Source organism: Salmo salar, chromosome ssa01 (assembly GCF_905237065.1).
Source record: "Salmo salar chromosome ssa01, Ssal_v3.1, whole genome shotgun sequence".
In the NCBI taxonomy this organism is placed as follows: domain Eukaryota; kingdom Metazoa; phylum Chordata; class Actinopteri; order Salmoniformes; family Salmonidae; genus Salmo; species Salmo salar.
The window spans coordinates 143,795,905-143,815,723 of record NC_059442.1 but is presented as its reverse complement, the minus strand read 5'-3'; the positions used below and the strand labels follow the sequence as shown (position 1 = coordinate 143,815,723).

The following is a 19,819-nucleotide window of genomic DNA, read 5'->3' as shown; positions in this document are numbered from 1 at the left end:
CTCCTGTGTCTTTAGAGAACTGTTTCACTTTGATATCCTTTTTCTTCTGTCCTGATTTTCTCTTTCTTTTCTTCTGTTAACTAGATATTCTAATAACGAGCCTGCTATTCAGTAGAGTGGGTTTGTGGTCCAAGGCTAAGGTTAAGGGTCTATTTTCCAAGCTTAAAAGGATAAACATTCGACATTGGCCTTGCTGTCAATCCAGCATGACTTCTGCAATGCTCAAAACAACTGGAAACTCGGAACTGGGACATTTCAGACTTCAGTGAGTTCAAGACAACTGGGAACTGGAAAAAAAACTAGCTCTGACTGGGAAAATACGTTTTGAACGGTCATCCAACTCGGGAACTCGGCCTCTTTCTGGAGCTCCGACCTGAAGATTACATTTACATTTTAGTCATTTAGCAGACGCTCTTATCCAGAGCGACATACAGTAGTGAACGCAGACATTCCATACATTTTTTCTCTGTACTGGTCCCCCGTGGGAATTGAACCCACAACCCTGACATTGGAAACACCATGCTCTACCAACTGAGCCACACGGGACCAAGATCACTGACATCGTCGTGATTCGACTTAGTTTTTTCAGAGTTCCGCGCCACCTTCCTGTTCAAGTGAGCACAGAACAACAAGGTGAGTTCAAAAATGTCTTGTATGCTGCTGCATAAATTATGTAATATGCCAGGGAGATATGTATACTGTAGCTAAGAAAGCAATACTAAGTGTATGTTGTATAGTAAGCTGTTAGTAGCCCATGTGCCTCACCCTAATAATTTGGTCCCTTTTTCCCTCATAATTTAACCTACTGTTCTGACTTGGTGGAGCACATGTAGCCTATAGCCTGTTATTAAGAAACGTAATTATCTAATATTGTAAGAGCTTTCATTGTCTGTTTATATGCCCCCTTTATTTATCCTACGGTTCTAACTTGGTGTACAGGGAGAATACTGTAAGAACAACCCATGTTCTGAATTCTGTCGCTGTACATTTCAAAAGTGCTGAACAAACCGTTATATTGACTACGCCCGTCCTAGCTCGCGCCTTAATTTCTTAATTGAAATTACGGATTGCCTCTTATTCGCTCGTCGTCACCTAATGCCATAGTTTGTACATCTCAATTGACAGTAGAAACCACATTTGTTTAAGCAAGTCAGCCATATCAGCTATGTTTTTTTAAAGGCAGCAAATGAGGCTGAATGAACTGTTTTGCTACCAGTCAAGGCTCAGCTGATAGCCAGGTGTAGTAGTGGTAAGGTGTTGGGACTGCTGTTGGGACTCTGCTGTTGGGACAGCTTTATGTTGGCCCTAACAGTTTGTGGGCACCGTTTGTCACCATTATAGTGCAATGAATGTATATGCGGAAATTCATGCCATCTGGTTTGCCTAATATAAGGAATTAGAAAATATTTATACTTTACTTTTGTTACTTAAGTATACTGGCGCAATTACAATTACTTTTGACACTTAAGCATATTTAAAACCAAATACTTTTAGACGTTTACTCTAATAGTATTTTACTGGGTGACTGTCACTTTTACTTGAGTCACTTTCTATTAAGTTATCTTTACCTATACTCAAGTACGACAATTTGGTACTTTTCCGCCCCTGTGTAAATGTAACTAGTACTGATACTGTATCAATTAATAGCACTCACAGCTTTCCGAGAAAACGTGTCCGGAAGTTTTGCAAGCGTGCCCGGAAGTCTCGCGATGTTGCTCCTCTGGGTTTAGAAACTCTGCTACACATAGGACTATATGGCATTCACAGGGTGCTTTGTACACCAAAATGTCAGTCGGAACCGGTCCAAACCCGCTCAAAGTCCCCCAAATGGGGCACTTAACATCTAAGAAATAAAGTAATGAAAATTGAATTGAAGATGAAATGATTTGCCTTTATCGTTTCTGTATGCTTGTCTATATGTGATCTTGCAAAGACGAGACAGACATTTACAGTGACACAATGCTGCGTTCGAATGGTAGAATGTTTAGATACGTTTTTATCTACGCATTATGGTTGTCGTGGCAACGTTGTATGGGAGGAGTGCATGTCCACCATGGACAGTGAAAAGGGAAATAAATCGTAGTCGGTAGTGGCTGTGGGTAATCGGTGTATTTTTATTTTTCCTAGTTATCTCGTTAAATTGTTTCTAAACTTTGCATATTGTGGAGGTGAACAATGCATTCAACCGGGAACGTTTACGATAAGGGGTAATGGCTGCACGATTATTCTTGCGGATAGAATGACCTGTTGTTGCTTGTTAGTCTAGCTAGCTACTATGTAAGTTAGCTAAGTTAGCTAGCCAGTTAAAAAAAACTGTCGTGGTGCTAGCTAACCGTATAGCTTAGCTATGTCAGGAAACAGTCTTCCGCCTGTGCGAAATCTACCCCACTGGTCCCGCGTTGGATGTCTTGACAAGCCTTGCTTTCCACAACCACGTCCTTTCCCGTTTAACCACCTTGAACCGCTGTCCGATTCACCCCGTGGGGACAGAGGGGGAGAGGTCTCATCTCTCCGGGACATGGATACTCGCGTTGCATCGCTTCAGAGGAATATTCAGTTCCTGCAACTACAGCACAAGGACACTCTTCAGAAGCTACACGGTGAAATAGATGACCTCAGACGGGAAAATAAAGGTGAGTCAAACCTGTCCTCGTGTCTTTGCTGATGTTTTTGATTTCCAAAAGCGTCATCATAGGCAGCAGATTTGTTTGTCATGGTTTGAGCTTTGTGCATCATCATTTTCATCTTTGCACAGTAACGTTATACATCATGTTACTGAGTTAAAATAGCATATACAATGTATGGCCTTTCCCCTTAGCTATACCAATGCCACCATTTAAGCTAGACTACAGCCTTTCTTTCCATACAGCCTAACAGGCCTACATTTTATGGGTAGCCACTAGCCAGCAATAATTTGCATATGATAAAGTTTTCTTTAGTGGAAATCTGTATCTGTAATACATGTTTGTTTGCACGCTTTTTAGCATGATAATCACACAGGGATCTGAGGATGAGGCACTGCTGACAGAGGTGAAACACTATAGCCTAGCGCTAGTGGTTGCATAGTGATACAGTTGTTGAATGAGGAAAATGAAAGGATGGTGAGTATCTCACCGTGGGAGGCGGTGGAATGCAGTATCACTTTACAGAACAGACAAGCTTCTCTATATCGCCTCCTCATCCTATCCCCCCACAAAGAGATATTTCAATCCAGTTGAAAAAGAATCACATGGGTGCTCTATCTTCACTCTGTCAGAGCAGCTAGACACACAGTGCCAAGGTTGCTCAAAGGACCTTGTTACAAGAGCTTATAAACAGCACGGCAGTTGAGGTATGCTGTTGCTGCCACCTGTCATGTCTACTTCTGTTCTGTGTCATGTCTTCTACATGACCTCTCTTTGACTTTGATGTTACAGAGCTGCAGTATAAGCTGATCATGGAGCCTTCAAAGTCTTGCAGAAAAGGTAGGCTTCAATCATCTTTGACAACCTCTATGCTGGAACAAGTGGGCTAGGTCTTTAATCCTCTTGGGACCAAGAAAGCATTGGATCTTGGACTTTCAGATCTGTGGTCGTTAGATATTACTTTTCACAACATCCCTTTAAGTTTCCCATAATATAAATCAATGAACAATGATTGTGTAAGCTTGTGTGGCGCATATGCCTACCTATTGGGGAAGTTATTTCTTTAGGATCAAGCCGCTGGAGCACAAGGCCACCGACACAGGGCAGTGAGGCCCAGACAGAGAGAGTGATCTACCTGGAGCAACCTTTACAAGACACACGCCTATCTCAAGACCCATGGCTCAGGTAAGCATCCATACCTCTACCCCCTAGTTCATCTTCTCCAAAAGTGCCTTATCTAAAAACACTTGTTTGACCCCCATGGAAGCAGTATAGCGGAAGACGGTTGTGTGGCTCACGCCTACACTGAGACCACTGGAGTGGCAAAGCAAGAACACGAGTCAGAGTTGAGGGGAGGCCTCATCACCTCTCTACAGCCCCTCCGGATCCACAGCAGCCCATCCCATCCCCCCGACCCCCCACCCTGCAGGAATGTGAGGTTATCATACGGCAGCTCTACAACGCCAACAGCCTGCAGTCTCAGGAGGTCAGATGTCATCCTCTGACACATCGATGCTATTGCTCAGATTTAGTTTTTTTACATTAACCTCATACAGTTTTGTAGAAATAAGGTTTGGGCAGTAGGCCTAAAACATTATCACAGCATATTGGCTTTATGATTGGCCTGCCAATATTATTAATCAGACCATATTATATTTCAAAACTCAAACTGATAACAAAATATCAGTTGGTTTAGCACTTGAGGCACTGTGGAGCATGAATTGAAATAATTAACTTTTTTATTTTACTGGGCTGATGGTACCTGCATCTGATGGTAAATGAGGTCAAATCACGACGATGACCGTTCAAAACTATTTTTCCCAACCGCCTCTCACGGTCCCTGCTCTCTACTTCCTTTCCTCCGGTGAGACTGACCAGAGAGAGGGGACACAGTCTTCCACCTGATGGCGAAATCCAAGTCGCACTGCATCTGCCTCATGCACAAATTCATGTTGTTCCTATGACCAGAGAAAGTTAAATATCCCTTAATATTAAATTCGACAAGTCGAGCTGCTAATAATAATAAAACGCAGGCTATCGATACTTGGCTACTCATTCATTGCAGTTGCAGCCTGAGCAGAAGCGCGGAGAAGCGTGTTTTGTAATAGTGTTGTATAAAAAGTGACAGTGCTGAATATAAACTTAAACATGAACTCACTCATAAAAACAGCAGCTCTTTGCTATATTTGTTGAGTCTCTCTGTGGTCATGGTTTTAAAAGTTATTAAATCTTACCTAGGCTAGTAGCCTATTAAACTTGGCTGTGGCCAGGGTCATGGAAGCTCTAACCACAGTGATTTGAGCTATCGGATTGGGCAGCGCAGTAGGTGCACTCGATTTAGTCACAGATTTGCCGGTCCGCCAGGTAGGCGGAGTTTGTCTCATGGGAACACTTTGCTTACCCGGTGCGCAGGACTTTTGAATCAAGTGCACCTACCAGCAACAGCTCAACTCAATTTTAAAAAGGAGCGCAAGCCTTTATCGTTTGATCGGCTTTTCTACAGAAAATGTTGGTGACCGACTAGGAATGCCTTGAAGATCGCGATCGACCCGTTGGCGACCACTGGTTTAGAATGATTCTACTAAAACTGGTCATTTCGTGCAGCAATTAAAATAGATTGTCACATTGTAAAACCATAAACTACATAAATATGTCTTACATTTCCAAGGGCATGCATGATTTGTCATTTGCCCAATAGCTAGTTTTCTGACCATGTTCTCCATATCTCAATGTAAAGTTTACATGGAGAACTGACTGTCAGTGTTTTTTCAGTGAGGTATCGCTCTCCCTGATGGTTTGTTTCATATAGATTATACGTGTGAAGGCTGTCCTCCGAGACATTGTGTTCAACAAGAAAATCACTCCTGAGAACTACATCATGACAAAGGCCTACCTTGCTGACAGCACCAGGTAAATAGCAGTTTAGTACGCATCTTTTTCACCTGATTAAGTCATACATTTTTTTTTTAAAGCGGGTAAATTGTACAATACATTTGATTTCCCTCAGCAAGGCAGAGAAGTTTCCCCAAATAGCACTTCAACCACTTCCCAAGAGAATGTAAGTGAATCTTTCCTAATCTCTTATACAGAAACATTAACCTTTGTAGTGGAACAGCTATCCTCCATGTCCCTGTACCTTTTCCAGGTCTGGGAACCAGGCAGGGGTGACAGAGAGGGTGATCCTCCCAGCCCTCAAACAGCACCTGAGCTCCAGCATCGCAGAGAGGCAGAAAAGGACCCAGGCTGTACAAAGGAGCAGGCTGAGGAGAACAGTGCATTGAGAGGGACAAACAGTACAGCAGGCCAGCCAGCACCGCAGAACCAAAGCCTCTTTAAATAAGATCAGGACTGGCTCCTATTATGGCCATTGAAGGACTTCAATTACCACTGAATGAATGTTAACAGTACCTGTCAAAAGTTGACACCTACAAATTCCAGGGTTTTTCTTTATTTTTACTATTTTCTACATTGTAGAAAATAGTGAAGGGAAAAGGGGATACGTAGTCAGACCAACTGAATGTATTCAACTGAAATGTGTCTTCCACATTTAGCCCAACCCCTCTGAATCAGAGGAGCAGGGGGCTACCTTAATCGACATCCACATCTTCGGTGCCCGGGGAACAGTGGGTTTACTGCCTTGCTCGGGCAGAACGATGGATTTTTACCTTGTCAGCTCGGGGATTCAATCCAGCAACTTTCCAGTTACTGGACTAACACTAACCACTAGGCTACCTGCATATGGAATCATGTAGTAACCAAAAAAGTGTTAAACAAATCAAAATATATTTTATGAGATCCTTAAAAATAACCAGCATTTGTCTTGACAGCTTTGCACACTTTTGGCATTCTCTTAACCAGTTTCATGAGGTAGTCACCTGGAATGCATTTCAATTAACAGGTGTGCCTTGTTAATTTGTGGAATTTCTTTCCTTTTTAATGTGTTTGAGCAAATCAGTTGGCACAACACAAGGTAGGGGTGGTATGCAGAATATAGCCCTATTTGGTAAAAGACCAAGTCCATATTTTGGCAAGAACAGCATAAATAAGCAAAGAGAAACACTCCATCATTACTTTAAGACATGAAGGTCAGTCAATCTGGAAAATTACGATTTTTGGTTCTAACTGCCATGTCTTTGTGAGACAGAGTAGGTGAACCAAGAAAGAGAGTGATGGTGCTGCATCAGATGACCTGGCCTCCACAATCACCCGACCTCAACCCAATTGAGATGATTTGGGATGAGTTGGACCGCAGAGTGAAGGGAAAGCAACCAACAAGTGCTCAGCATACGTGGGAACGCCTTCAAGACTGGTGGAAAAGCATTGGGGCGGCAGGTTGCCAAGTGGTTAGAGCATTGGACTAGTAACCGAAAGGTTGCAAGATCAAATCCCTGAGCTGACAAGGCAATTAACCCACTGTTCCTAGGCCATTATTGAAAATAAGAATTTGACTGACTTGCCTAGTTAAATAAAGGTAAAATAAATAAAATTCCTAATGAAGCTGGTTGACAGAATGCCAAGAGTGTGCAAAGCTGTCATTTTACATTTAAGTCATTTAGCAGACGCTCTTATCCAGAGCGACTTACAAATTGGTGCATTCACCTTATAATATCCAGTGGAACAACCACTATACAATAGTGCATCTAAATCTTTTAAGGGGGGGGTTAGAAGGATTACTTTATCCTATCCCAGGTATTCCTTGAAGAGGTGGGGTTTCAGGTGTCTCCGGAAGGTGGTGATTGACTCCGCTGTCCTGGCGTCGTGAGGGAGCTTGTTCCACCATTGGGGTGCCAGAGCAGCGAACAGTTTTGACTGGGCTGAGCGGGAACTGTGCTTCCTCAGAGGTAGGGAGGCGAGCAGGCCAGAGGTGGATGAACGGCAAAGGGTGGCTCCTTTGAAGAATCTCAAATATAAAATATATTTTGATTTGTTTAACACTTTTGGTTACTACATGATTCCATAGTTTTGATGTCTTCACTATTATTCTACAATGTAGAAAATAGTCAAAATAAAGAAAAGCCCTGGAATGAGTAGGTGTGTCAGCTTTTGACTGGTACTGTATATAAAGTTAATATTTCAATGTACATACATTTTTATTTCTCCCTAATAAACTTATTTTGGTGTGCCGTTGTTGGTAGGTTGGTCAAGTCAGTTGAATTTCATCTTATGATATAGGATGATGGGATGGATCTGGTTAATGAAAACAGGTGAGCAGAAAAGTATTTATTCTTGATAACAAAAAGACAAATTCCCTTACGAGTACATATACACACTTCAAAGCTTTACACAGCAAAGTGTTCAGTTATTGGTTATACATTTTCTCACCTTAGAATTCTTTACCGAACACACCCCAAAATGGACTTTCTCATAATACCATTTTGTGTTGAAGCCTCAGCAGCACACCCTAGTTGTGGTAGGGGAGAGCTGGCGTTCCAGAGTGAGGTAGCCCACCCCTTTCAGTTTGCACAGTCTGTGATAAGTTATGTTGTCTCCAACAGAGGTTTGATGAAGAGGTGAGGTGAGTCTTGTCTACGCTGCAGAAAGACAGGCTTGTCTGACACTCTGGGCCCAGGTATTGAGCAGTGCAGTCACAGAGTGCTTGTCTGGGAGCTGTAGGAGTTTGGAGGTCATGTTTCTGTGAACGTTCTTTAGGAAGGGGTTGGCACCTGGAGAGGAAAACAAAGTGATGCATTAATCAACTAGAAAGTGCATGAAACCAGAGACTGGCTACTGACATGGCAGTATGGTTAAAAAAGTATAAATGTTAGTTTGCTAAACATTTAATTTGTTACACATTTTAAACTGTAGGTAATATTGGGCAACATTTCATTACAACCAAAGTTAAAGTAGAGTCAATTTGACTAAAACAGGCTCCATAGTTGAGTATGGGTACAGAGAGAGCCAGTGTGTCTTACCATACACTTGCCCATCGTCTGCCCACTGAGGGCTTTGGTCTGGGTAGTCTGCAGGGATGCTGAGCTGGAGAGGTGGCACACTTGGCAGGTTTTTGTCATCTGGAAGAGAAAAGCAGAGAAAAGCATCAGCCATCAATTAATTGTATCTTTGAGGGAGGATAATGTGATTTCCCCCAGCCTCTTAATGCCCTAAACCAGGGGACGGCAACAGGCCGTAAGGATTTTCATTTTGTAAAATCAGGAATTCAGCTACAAATTAATTTAATTTAGGTAATCTGTTCCCACGAATAAAAAGGGAGACGATCGTGTCTCAATGTAACTGTGGCTGGATCTAGTTGCCTACCTCTGCCCTAAACTCACCTAGTTTACAGATTAGATGCACCGTGCCGTTGTTACTGCAGAATGAGGGGTCCAGGTTGACCAGGAACTTGGCATTGAGGCGGGCCACCTCCCCCTGCAGGATGTTGGGGATGGTCTGGCGGTCATCCTCCTCGTGTTTCCTCTTCCGGGCCACGATGGTGGGGCCCCTGTGGAGTGGAGAGTGGGAGAGAATAGAGATGGGTGTCAGATGACGGCCTGATCCCACTGCTACTGTACTCTTTCACACACTTTCTAAATGCACTGTAGGAAATGAGGATGGTCTTGTATCGATGACAGAGAAGTGGACAGATCTAAAGTAGGGTCGCTCCAAGATGTCAGCCGAAAATCTGTCCACCCTGTAGGGTTTCTGGACATGAAGGAGTGGTTAGGGTAAACTCACGTGATTGGCGGCCCGTGGATGGCTGTCATAGCTGGGGCAAAGGTACGGTACAGGGAATGGTTGAAGACAGGAGAGCGGATGTTTGCCATGACGGCATCCAAGAGGGGCTGGCACAGGTACTGCTGCTTGGTGCACGGCACAGGTGGAGGGGGTGGTGTTGGCTAGAACAAGTTTAGAAAAAAGTCTTATTAATAAGCTAAATAGGGAAACATTTAGTTAAATAGTTGCCAGGGTTTTAGGTCCTTTACAACTAATGATTCACTTTCAATGGGTAACCTTTATGAAGTCACAACAGAAAGACATTTTGAGAGCCAAAGAGCAATATAACAGTACAAAGATTTTCACCATGGTTGAAAAACGGGGTCTCACGCTTACCACAGCCATATCATTCTTCAGTTTCTCCAGGGCTATCTCACACTTCTGTAAGGTCCTGAGAGGACACCTGCAAGTCAGGGAGAGGAGATACGTTCTATAACCATTGTTAAGACCAACATTGATGGGCACTGACACACTTGTATTATTTTACCTTGTGCTGGGGTCAGTGAGAATGTTCAGCAGGCTCTTCATCTTACTCAGGTCCTTTTTCCTATCTGTTGGGAACACAAACTCCCTTTAGTGAGTGGGAACAGCCAAGAGTGGACATAAAAGTAAGAAAGAGCATGGCGTGAGTGTATACCTTCGTTTTTGTCTATCTTGTTGATCATCCTGCGCAACGGCTCGATGTATTTGGAAAGCTGTTTGAGTTTCTCCATGTACTGTTGGTCCTCCAGTTGAGAGGCCCCGACTGGACTTATCACTGAACTGGGGTTCCCTACACATCACCAGACAACCACATGGGACAACAATCAGAATACTCATATACAGTTGAAGTCAGAAGTTAACATACATTTAAACTCAGTTTTTCACAATTCCTGACATTTAATCCTAGTAAAAATTCCCTGTCTTAGGTCAGTTAGGTAAACCACTTTATTTTAAGAATGTGAACTGTCAGAATAATAGTAGAGAAAATGATATTTTTTCAGCTTTTAATTCTTTCATCACATTCCCAGTGGGTCAGAAGTTTACATACACTCAATTAGTATTTGGTAGCATTGCCTTTAAATTGTTTAACTTGGGTCTAATGTTTTGGGTAGCCTTCCACAAGCTTCCCACAATAAGTTGGGTGAATTTTGGCCCATTCCTCCTGACAGAGCTGGTGTAACTGAGTCAGGTTTGTAGGCCTCCTTGCTTGCAGACACTTTTTCAGTTCTGCCCACAAATTTTCTATAGGATCGAGGTCAGGGCTTTGTGATGGCCACTCCAATACCTTGACTTTGTTGTCCTTAAGCCATTTTGCCACAACTTTGGAAGTATGCTTGTAGTCATGGTCAAATTGGAAGACCCATTTGCGACCAAGCTTTAACTTCCTGACTGATGTCTTGAGATGTTGCTTCAATATATCCACATAATTTCCCCTCCTCATGATGCCATCTATTTTGTGAATTAAACCAGTCCCTCCTGCAGCAAAGCACCCCCACAACATGACGCTGCTACCCCCGTGTTTCATGATTGGGATGGTGTTCTTCGGCTTGCAAGCCTCCCGCTTTTTCCTCCAAACATAACGATGGTCATTATGGCCAAACAGTTCCATTTTTGTTTCATCAGACCAGAGGACATTTCTCCAAAAAGTACAATCTTTGTCCCCATGTGCAGTTGCAAACCGTAGTCTGACTTTTTTATGGCGGTTTTGGAGCAGTGGCTTCTTCCTTTCTGAGCGGCCTTTCAGCATCTTCACAAGGTCCTTTGCTGTTGTTCTGGGATTGATTTGCACTTTTCGCACCAAAGTACGTTAATCTCTAGGAGACAGAACGCTTCTCCTTACTGAGCGGTATGACGGCTGCATGGTCCCATGGTGTTTATACTTGCGTACTATTGTTCGTACAGATGAACGTTTGGAAATTGCTCCCAAAGATTAACCAGGTCTACCAATTTTTTAGATTTTCCCATGATGTCAAGCAAAGAGGCACTGAGTTTGAAGGTAGGCCTTGAAATACATCCACAGGTACACCTCCAATTGACTCAAATGATGTCAATTAGCCTATCAGAAGCTTCTAAAGCCATGACATCATTTTTTGGAATATTCCAAGCTGTTTAAAGGCACAGTCAACTTAGTGTATGTAAACTTCTGACCCACTGGAATTGTGATAGAGTGAATTATAAGTGAAATAATCTGTCTGTAAACAATTGTTGGAAAAATTACTTGTCATGCACAAAGTAAATGTCCTAACCGACTTGCCAAAGCTATAGTTTGTTTTAACAAGAAATTTGTGGAGTGGTTGAAAAACGAGTTTTCATGACTCCAACATAAGTGTATGTAAACTTCCGACTTCAACTGTACATTCAATATGTGTATAAAATATACCATGGCACTGAGAATGGGCTTGATTGGGCTTCCAATATTTGGCAGAACAGGCAAATGGGAAACTAAAGAAGCTCCATACAAATCAACATTCTACATAAAGACAATTAAGAATGTCAACTTTAGTAAGGAAAACAATCATAGGTGAGGTATGAGGCTTAGGGGCTTAGAACCGCACCTCTGCTCCAATGAGGAGTTAGGACAGTACCTGGAGTGTTGAGAGGTCCTGGGGAGGGGACACCATAGTTCTGCGGGGTGCGTGCGGTGGCTGGGCTATGTGAGGGGCTGGGGGGACGGGCTAGGCTGGAAGCCCCCGGCGACGGTGTGGGACCAGAACTGCTGTGAAGAAACACAATACAGGGTCACAGTTGGCACCAGAGCATGTCATTCCATTTCAAGACTACACCTGAAATAAAACTTTCAAATTCCATATTCTAGTCAATAAGAAAGTGAGCATGCAAACTTTGCTCACCTGACTGAGTTTGGCTGGGAGGATGGGGGCTGTGGCGATGGCTGTGGCTGGGGAGGGGGGGGCATGGACTGGGGTGTCTGCACCTGTACCGGCGAGGGCGATGACATCATCTGGTGCTGCTGCACCTTCGGAGGAGGTGAAAAGAAAAGAGAGCTCACATCAGAGGAACCCAAGCAACTGTTCAGCTGGTTGGAAGCTGCATCACATTACCATCCAACCTTAATAGCAGGGGGACAAACTTGCTTCAAGCCATTACACCGATCAGGGCTTGAGTGCCTACTGAGGAAGATGGGAAGAAAATATTATTGAGTGTCTTGTTGATACTTACCAAACACAACAATGAATACTGGCCAGATGCCCTAATACTTAGCAAAATAATACACTACATTTCCAACAAAATCTAGAGCTGGGCGATATGGACAAAAATCCATAATGCAATAAATTGATCAGTCTTTTGCGAAATATGATAAATCATTACAAAATTATTATTTTGTGGGGAGGTGCTAGAGTTGGGCGATATGTACAAAAAGTCATTGTGATAAATGTAACTATTTTGCTGGATAATAAATACAACTATAAAAAAAAGATGGACAACTACTTTACATTAGCGGCAGGGCTCTAGACAAATTTCTAGTACCCAGTAAGACAACAGACGGTAGCTTACGATTAAAAAAGTAAGCTATTTCATCTAACATATCCAGGGAATACATGATTGTTATTTGGATGTGCAACCTGTCAAAATAGGATCCAGCCTAGGATTAGCCTATCAGATTTAATTTTGCCTCTGTGCACATCGGACTACAGGCTAAATATGATATTGTTGCTATATAGCCATGTAGGCTGATTAATGAATCTATCAGTAAATCTAGGCTAATGTCCTACAAAACTTTCCAGCGCTAGGCCTAGGCTACTTGATGTAGGCCTATTCACTGCAAATGGCGCGCTCCACTCTTCGGGCGCATCGAAACCATATTGGCCTACAGCCTACTCCGGTTATAAAGTGGTGCCATGAACTCAATATTAAGAGGTGAGAAATAAATTATATACTCACAGAAAGCTGTGACACTCCTCTCTGGAACTGGAACAGTAGTTGCTTTAAAAACTATTTTTCCCACAATTGCATTTTGAGAAATGGTCATATACTTGTGCTTCTCAGAATGCATCTCCCCCTCCTCCGTGTCACAGTGGGGAGAGGGAGTGGCTCGCTCACACAGCAGCCAACAGCAAAACAGGGACAGGCAGATACTTTCATAGCAGATAATGCATAGGCTATTACTGTGGGAAAAAAATCGTTTCAGAACAATCTACAGGAACGTTGTGTAGCAAAACCACAAAAAATTACAGACGTACGCAAAATGCTTCGGTAAGAGGAAGGCAATGTCTGTCGGAACCTGCTTGTAGAAGGTACAACTCTCTTTTCATGAATCAACTACATACTGAGCATGAGAACAGACATTCACTATCAGATCTAATTCCACTGGTCTGTGTAAGGAGCAGGAGTGGTGGTTTGGGTAGAGTTGGGAGATTAGAGGGCTGTACTAGGGGTAAGAGTTGGCATAAGAAAGCACACCAGAGGGACATGGTTTTAGGAGAGGTGGTGGTCACCATAGAGGTCAGGGTCAGAGTACTGCCTGGTCACTCTACCCTGGCGTAAATACCTGTGGTAACTGCTGTCCTCCCACGGCAGCAGAGTTTGGAGGTATGACGGGGTTCGAGGCAGCGCGGGGCAACCGGGGCGGAATTTGCATCCCAAGGCGGGGCATCATCATCTTGGAGGAGGACAGAGGGGACAACAGACATGTCACAAGCAAAACAAGAAATGCAGTGCATCAGCGGAGATGAGGCGCATGCATGCACAACAACGCATTTGCCCACGCATATGCAAGCAAGCTCCCAGGAACAACTCTTGTAAGGTACACAAGAGCAAACATATGCACGCACACTCATTGACACACATCACACAGTAACAGTTAGTCATATCTTTAACCCTGGTGTGAGACACACAGCCAGGCAGTGTTACCATGACAACAGTGATGAGGCCTGCCGCAGCCAGTGGAGACATGCTCCCTCTTTATTCACAAGGCCAAACTATGCAGTGTGTATGACAATTATTTAAATGGATAGGGAAGCACAGAAGGTAAACATCTGTCAAATGACTACAAATAACATAATCATTTTTGGTAATCTAGTATATCTAGCTTTAACTATTTTAAATGGGCGCCAATGGTGGAACCTCATTGTTCCCCCCCAGTAAGAGGCTTGACAGTGATTTCCCAACCGTGTCTATTGGTCAATTGGATGAGATGGTGGGGGTCCTTCAATAATTGATGATGCCATGTCTTTGCATCTAAGAGTATCGCTAGTAGATGTAGCAGCCGAGTTAAAGGATATATTTGGTTTGCAGGACAGAGTCGGCATGCAGTTACAGCATTCATTGCACGAACAGCACACATGCATGAAGGGGGAACAAGACAATCTAAAGTAGGTCTGAGGTATAATAAAGAGATATCCTCTGGGAGAGAAACTTAAATTTCTCTCAGCAGCCCACCAGTGGGTTTCATTCTGAGAAATCTTCAATAGGGAGGAGAATTAGCATTGGGGTGAAGAGGTCTCCATTAATTCTAGTTTGGTAGAGAAAAAAGGGATGGGGAAGTGTCTTGTGGAAATGAATCCTAGCTCTATCACGATAAGATGAGTACCAAGCCAATCAGGGAATTCTCAAAAAGCACCATACAGTGCCTTCAGAAAGTATTCATGCCCCTTATTCAACATTTTGTTGCATTACAGCCTGAATTCTAAATGGATTAAATATATTTCTCAACCATCTACACACAATAATGACAAAGTGAAAACATGTTTAGACATTTTAGCAAATGTATTGAACATTTTACACAGCCATATCTAATTTACATAAATAAGTATTCACACCCGAGTCAATACTTTGTATAAGCAGCTTTGGCAGAGATTACAGCTGGGAGTGAAAAATGTAACTCGGACACTCAGGAACATTGATCCACCATCTAAAGTGTAAGTAATAAATTCACCATGCTCAAAGGATATTCAATGTATTTTATATTTTTACCCAATTACCAATAGGTGCCCTTCTTTGTGAGGCATTGGAAAACCTCCCTGGCCTTTGTGGTTGAATCTGTGTTTGAAATTCACTGCTCGACTACCCCACACATACAGATAATTGTATGTGTGGGGTAGAGATGAGGTACCGTAAATTCCGGACTATAAGCCGCAACTTTTTTCCCACGCTTTGAACTTCGCGGTTTAAACAATGACGCGGCTAATATATGGATTTTTCCCGCTTTCAAATTTGTGGGTCCTGACAGCGTGGAGCATTGTCAAAAAATCCACTATCATCAACGGGTTTCGAAAGGCTGGACTGCTGCGTGTTGAAGAGGGCTCAGCGGGGGATTTGCCTCCGGATGAAAGTGACGAGAGCGACAATGAAAACGATCCAATATCGGATGAAGCAATTCTGAGGCTATTCAACTCCGACACCGAAGGAGATGACTTCAGTGGTTTCAGTGCACAGGAGGAGGAAGATAGTGACCAATGACTTTCTTGGTAGGCTACTGTTTACTGCTAATTTTTTATTTTTTGTTACAAGCCGTGTTTCGTTAAAGCCTATTTATTTTTGTTACAAGCCGTGTTTCGTTAAAGCCTATTTATTTTTGTTACAAGCCATGTTTCGTTAAAGCCTGTGTAAAGTTAATTTGTTTCAATGTACCGGTAGGCACCTGCGGCTTATAGACATGTGCGGCTTATTTATGTTCAAAATAAAATACAAATTAAAATTCAGTGGGTGCGGCTTATATTCAGGTGCGCTTAATAGTCCGGAAATTACGGTAGTCATTCAAAATCATGTTAAAGAATATTATTGCACACAGAGTGAGTCCATGCAACTTATTAGATGACTTGTTAAGCAAATTATTACTCTTGAATGTATTTAGGCTTGCCATAACAAAAGGGTTGTATACGTATTGACTCAAGACATTACAGCGTTTCGTTTTTTATTAATTCATAAAAATGTAAAGAAACATAATTCCAGTTTGACATTATGGGGTATTGCGTATAGGCCAGTGATAAAAATATCAATTTAATCCATTTTAAATTCAAGCCGTTCCAAAATAAAATGTGGAAAAAGACAAGGGGTGTGAATCCTTTGAAGGCACTGTACATGCAAATGACAACCAACTAAATTGATTCCCTGGGTTACGTAGGAGATTCATCATTCTGTTCAAACCAAAGAACCCCAAAGTTGCCATTATATGAATCGATGCAAACTTAAGTCTCTCTAGCTAATGCTATGTGATATAACAACCACTACTACCTTCTGGCTATGGCAGCAGCTTAAGTATGGCAACAGGCAACACAGAAAGCTAAATATGGTCAAAACAGTACTGCCATAACCAAGCAAAAAGGCAGTAACTGCTCATTTAGTCAAAAATGTGTTAATGTCATTTTTGCTACATTAAATGCTTAATCATGTGGACAAGTATCCTGACTCTATTGTATTGTGTTTTGGAGAAAAAAATGGGGGTCATGTTAGCAGTAACTGCATAAAGTTACTGTGAAACCAAGGTAAATAAAAGCAATTTTTTTCTCAGTTCCACACTATGTGCAGTTACTGCCTTTTTGCTTGGTAGGGCAGCGTAGAGCTTGCAACCCAAAATTCAATCAACCCTGTCGTCATTCCAAACGGGTAAATCTGAAAGCATGCACTCACTCCAGGCCAGGCTCAGTGACCAGTGGCAGTCAATCAGTCCCACCACACCAGCTCTTACCTGGCCAGGTACAGCTGCCGCTAGCTGGGCCTGAGCCGCCGCCTGTTGGGCTTGCTGTGCTGCCTGCTGGGCCTGCTGGACTTGCTGCTGCTGCTGCTGTTGCTGCTGCAATGCTCTAGCCTGGCCACACACAAAGCACACACACATACAAAGAACACACGGCACATACACACACATAGGGAAGCAAGCAAGCAGAGGGGTGTGTAAACAAGTTACTGGAATAGGTGTGTTATCCCAGATACTATAGATTATGAATTTAGAGTGGACAACAAAAGGTCACCACTATTCTACAGAGATTGAACTAAACTTTAAGTTCATCTTTTTCAATAACACCACCTCTGCTTTACCTGCAAGGCTTGGATCTTGAGCTGCTGCTGTTGCTGCTGCTGCTGACTGAGCGAGCTGATGGGCACATGCTGTGTGGGGGCCATCTGCCCAGCCAGAGACTGGGGCACCATGCCCTGCTGCTGGGAGTGGGGGGGCAGCTGGGTCGGCTGGGGCTGAGACTGAACCTGTTGCTGCTGTTGTTGCTGGACCATGTGCTGGATGGACTGTGCATGCTGCTGTTGGAGTTGTAACTGAATCTGCTGTTGCTGGTGCCTTGATGGGTGCATCTGAAGACAGATGGGGAGGGTGTGTGTAAATACATCAAATGCAGATTATTTGAAACCAAAAATATATTTTATTCTCATGTCATACTACCAAAAGATAAACCAATTCAACTGCCTTCTTACATGTCTCTGTTTGCTTTTAATTGTACATCTAGGCAGGCTATCATGGCAGGGCTTTAACGCTTATACCTGGTTCTGTTGTTGCTGGTTTTGGGCCTGCTGCTGCTGCTGGTTTTGGTGCTGCTGTTGGAGCTGTTGGTTCTGATGGTGTTGCTGCTGTAATTGTTGCAGCTTCATCTGCTGCTGGACCTGAAACTGCTGCTGCTGTATGGCTGTCTGTTGTTGCATTGCTGTCTGCTGCTGCTGCTGCATGGCCGTCTGTTGCTGTTGTTGCATGGCTGTCTGTTGCTGCTGTGCCTGGAACTGCTGGAACTGGATGGACTGCTGCTGGGCCTGCTGCTGGGCCTGCTGCTGGGCAATCTGCTGCATCTGCATCTGCCCCGGACCTCCTACTACAGGGAGGATGTGGACAAAACAGACATCCTCCAGCTGAAAACTTAGGGAAAGCGCTGGAGGAAAAGCCCTACACCTGAGCACACAGAAATAAGAGTCTGGAGCAGTGCATGTAAGCCGAGTTTGGCAGTTGGACACCCTGCTCATCTCACAGAGCGCTCCACGTCTTTTCCCGCGCTCCAGTCAAACTGTGCCCGCTCAGCTCCCACTCATCTCCGCTCACATGCTCTGAGCCTCACGGAGGACACAGAAATATGAGTTTGGAGGTCCCTGATACAAAATCAAAATGTCATGACTGGTAAGCTACTGATCCAATTGTTTCTGTGGGCTAACAGACAGAATTCAAATAAGTAAGGGATAATCAACGAGGCGCTATGCGTTCTATGGAAAATATTGAATGATGTGGAAGGTGTGTTCCTCATTTAAAAGTTGCATCATACTGCAGCACCGATTGCAGTGCATGACGTCATAGTATTTTACTGTCAGCCATTGTTGCCGTTATGCCCTTAATGCTTGTTGAAGCCACCAGAGGGCATCTTTGAGGGTGTCTTCATGAAGCTTGTTGGCGCTTGCTTACTTTCCTAAATAATCTTACAGAGGTCCATGCAGGCCAGACGTTTTGATTGCTATTCCCTATCTGAAAGAGCATAACAAGTTAATGAATTTTGTTGACATGAAGCAACCATAGCCTCAGCTACTATAGCACAGAGAAATACATGCTATTCTGTTCTTTTGAAATAAATTGTCTTAGTATTGTTTTTTCTTTAATTACCTTAAACAAAATATTAATGGATTTCTTTGTGGTTGTGTATATTAAATGTATTTATAGACTGGCAGCTATTGGTAGGCTACTTGTTGAGTCCTGGCTATTCTACTGTTAATATGCATAGCGCACAGCAGACCTTCATGGAGCTTTGATGAAATGCTCAGTAAGTTGTGTTTTATGATATTTATCTTAATGTAGGCCTACTGCTTGAGTGTAAAATACACATATTTCAGTAAATTCAGGGACAGGTGGATTTAAGGTTTTTAATGAAATGAAGTTATTGAAATGACATGGAGCTGTAAGCCTAAGAGTCCTGTTTACTGTAGCTGTTTTAGCGTAACTTACTTATTGGCATAATGGCCTACTTCAATATGCAGTATATCAATCAATCATTCCTGCATGTCATCACACAGAATACAAGTCAACCATGTATTTAAATAACTAAGGGACCCTTGAATATTTAAACAATGAATAAACCGCAACATGTGGCTAAAGCGATTGAATTCACGATTGCATTTGACTGTTTTTAATATTGGCTATACTACAGACTTTAAAACATTTTTAACTATATGGGATTGATTATAATTTGGTTGTAAAGTATTATTGTATTTGTTGTGCTGTTTATACTGTTAGAAATGTAGCTTAATTAAATTGATTAATATTATGGTGTTTCTATTCTAAGAAAAACGAAAATGCATTTTACATTAGCCTATGTAGGCCTCAGGGTTTCCGTTAGGAAAATATGGCGCTGTACAACATGACCGGTCGAGAGTAGGTCTAGGCTACTAAGTGACTGCAAGAGAAGAGCAAAATAATCCTAACATTTCCACAGCCTAATTGTAGGCTAACTAATATTCAAACGAAGATATGATTGATTTATCAAGACCAGTCCCCATACATGTCTAAAAGCAGCGCGAAACGGTGCAGAAATAGTTGACCACACGTGGGTAGGCTATTGCTTCAAATC

General features: G+C 42.8%; 1 protein-coding gene and 1 pseudogene across 4 annotated transcripts in view; one reads left to right on the top strand and one right to left on the bottom strand.

Moving 5' to 3' along the window:
• The first annotated feature begins 2,026 nt into the window (after positions 1 to 2,026).
• On the top strand, positions 2,027 to 7,174 carry LOC123725536 (coiled-coil domain-containing protein 74A-like; annotated as a pseudogene).
• A 655-nt stretch (positions 7,175 to 7,829) lies between these two features.
• LOC123725534 (mediator of RNA polymerase II transcription subunit 15) overlaps positions 7,830 to 19,819 on the bottom strand; it is a 35,056-nt gene continuing 23,066 nt past the window's right edge. The window contains exons 6-18 of one of the 4 annotated variants that reach the window (XM_045691627.1): positions 17,763 to 18,085; positions 17,310 to 17,576; positions 16,963 to 17,082; positions 13,825 to 13,935; positions 12,167 to 12,285; positions 11,903 to 12,033; positions 9,973 to 10,107; positions 9,823 to 9,886; positions 9,672 to 9,738; positions 9,297 to 9,457; positions 8,897 to 9,063; positions 8,537 to 8,635; positions 7,830 to 8,287 (exon numbers count right to left, since the gene is read on the bottom strand). In XM_045691627.1, coding sequence (XP_045547583.1) covers positions 8,151 to 8,287; positions 8,537 to 8,635; positions 8,897 to 9,063; positions 9,297 to 9,457; positions 9,672 to 9,738; positions 9,823 to 9,886; positions 9,973 to 10,107; positions 11,903 to 12,033; positions 12,167 to 12,285; positions 13,825 to 13,935; positions 16,963 to 17,082; positions 17,310 to 17,576; positions 17,763 to 18,085 — 1,901 coding nt within the window. In that variant the 3' untranslated portion in view covers positions 7,830 to 8,150. Of the gene's footprint in view, positions 8,288 to 8,536; positions 8,636 to 8,896; positions 9,064 to 9,296; positions 9,458 to 9,671; positions 9,739 to 9,822; positions 9,887 to 9,972; positions 10,108 to 11,902; positions 12,034 to 12,166; positions 12,292 to 13,824; positions 13,936 to 16,962; positions 17,083 to 17,309; positions 17,577 to 17,762; positions 18,086 to 19,819 lie in introns of all 4 variants that reach the window. The other 3 variants (XM_045691635.1, XM_045691619.1, XM_045691622.1) reach the window with 3 other exon arrangements.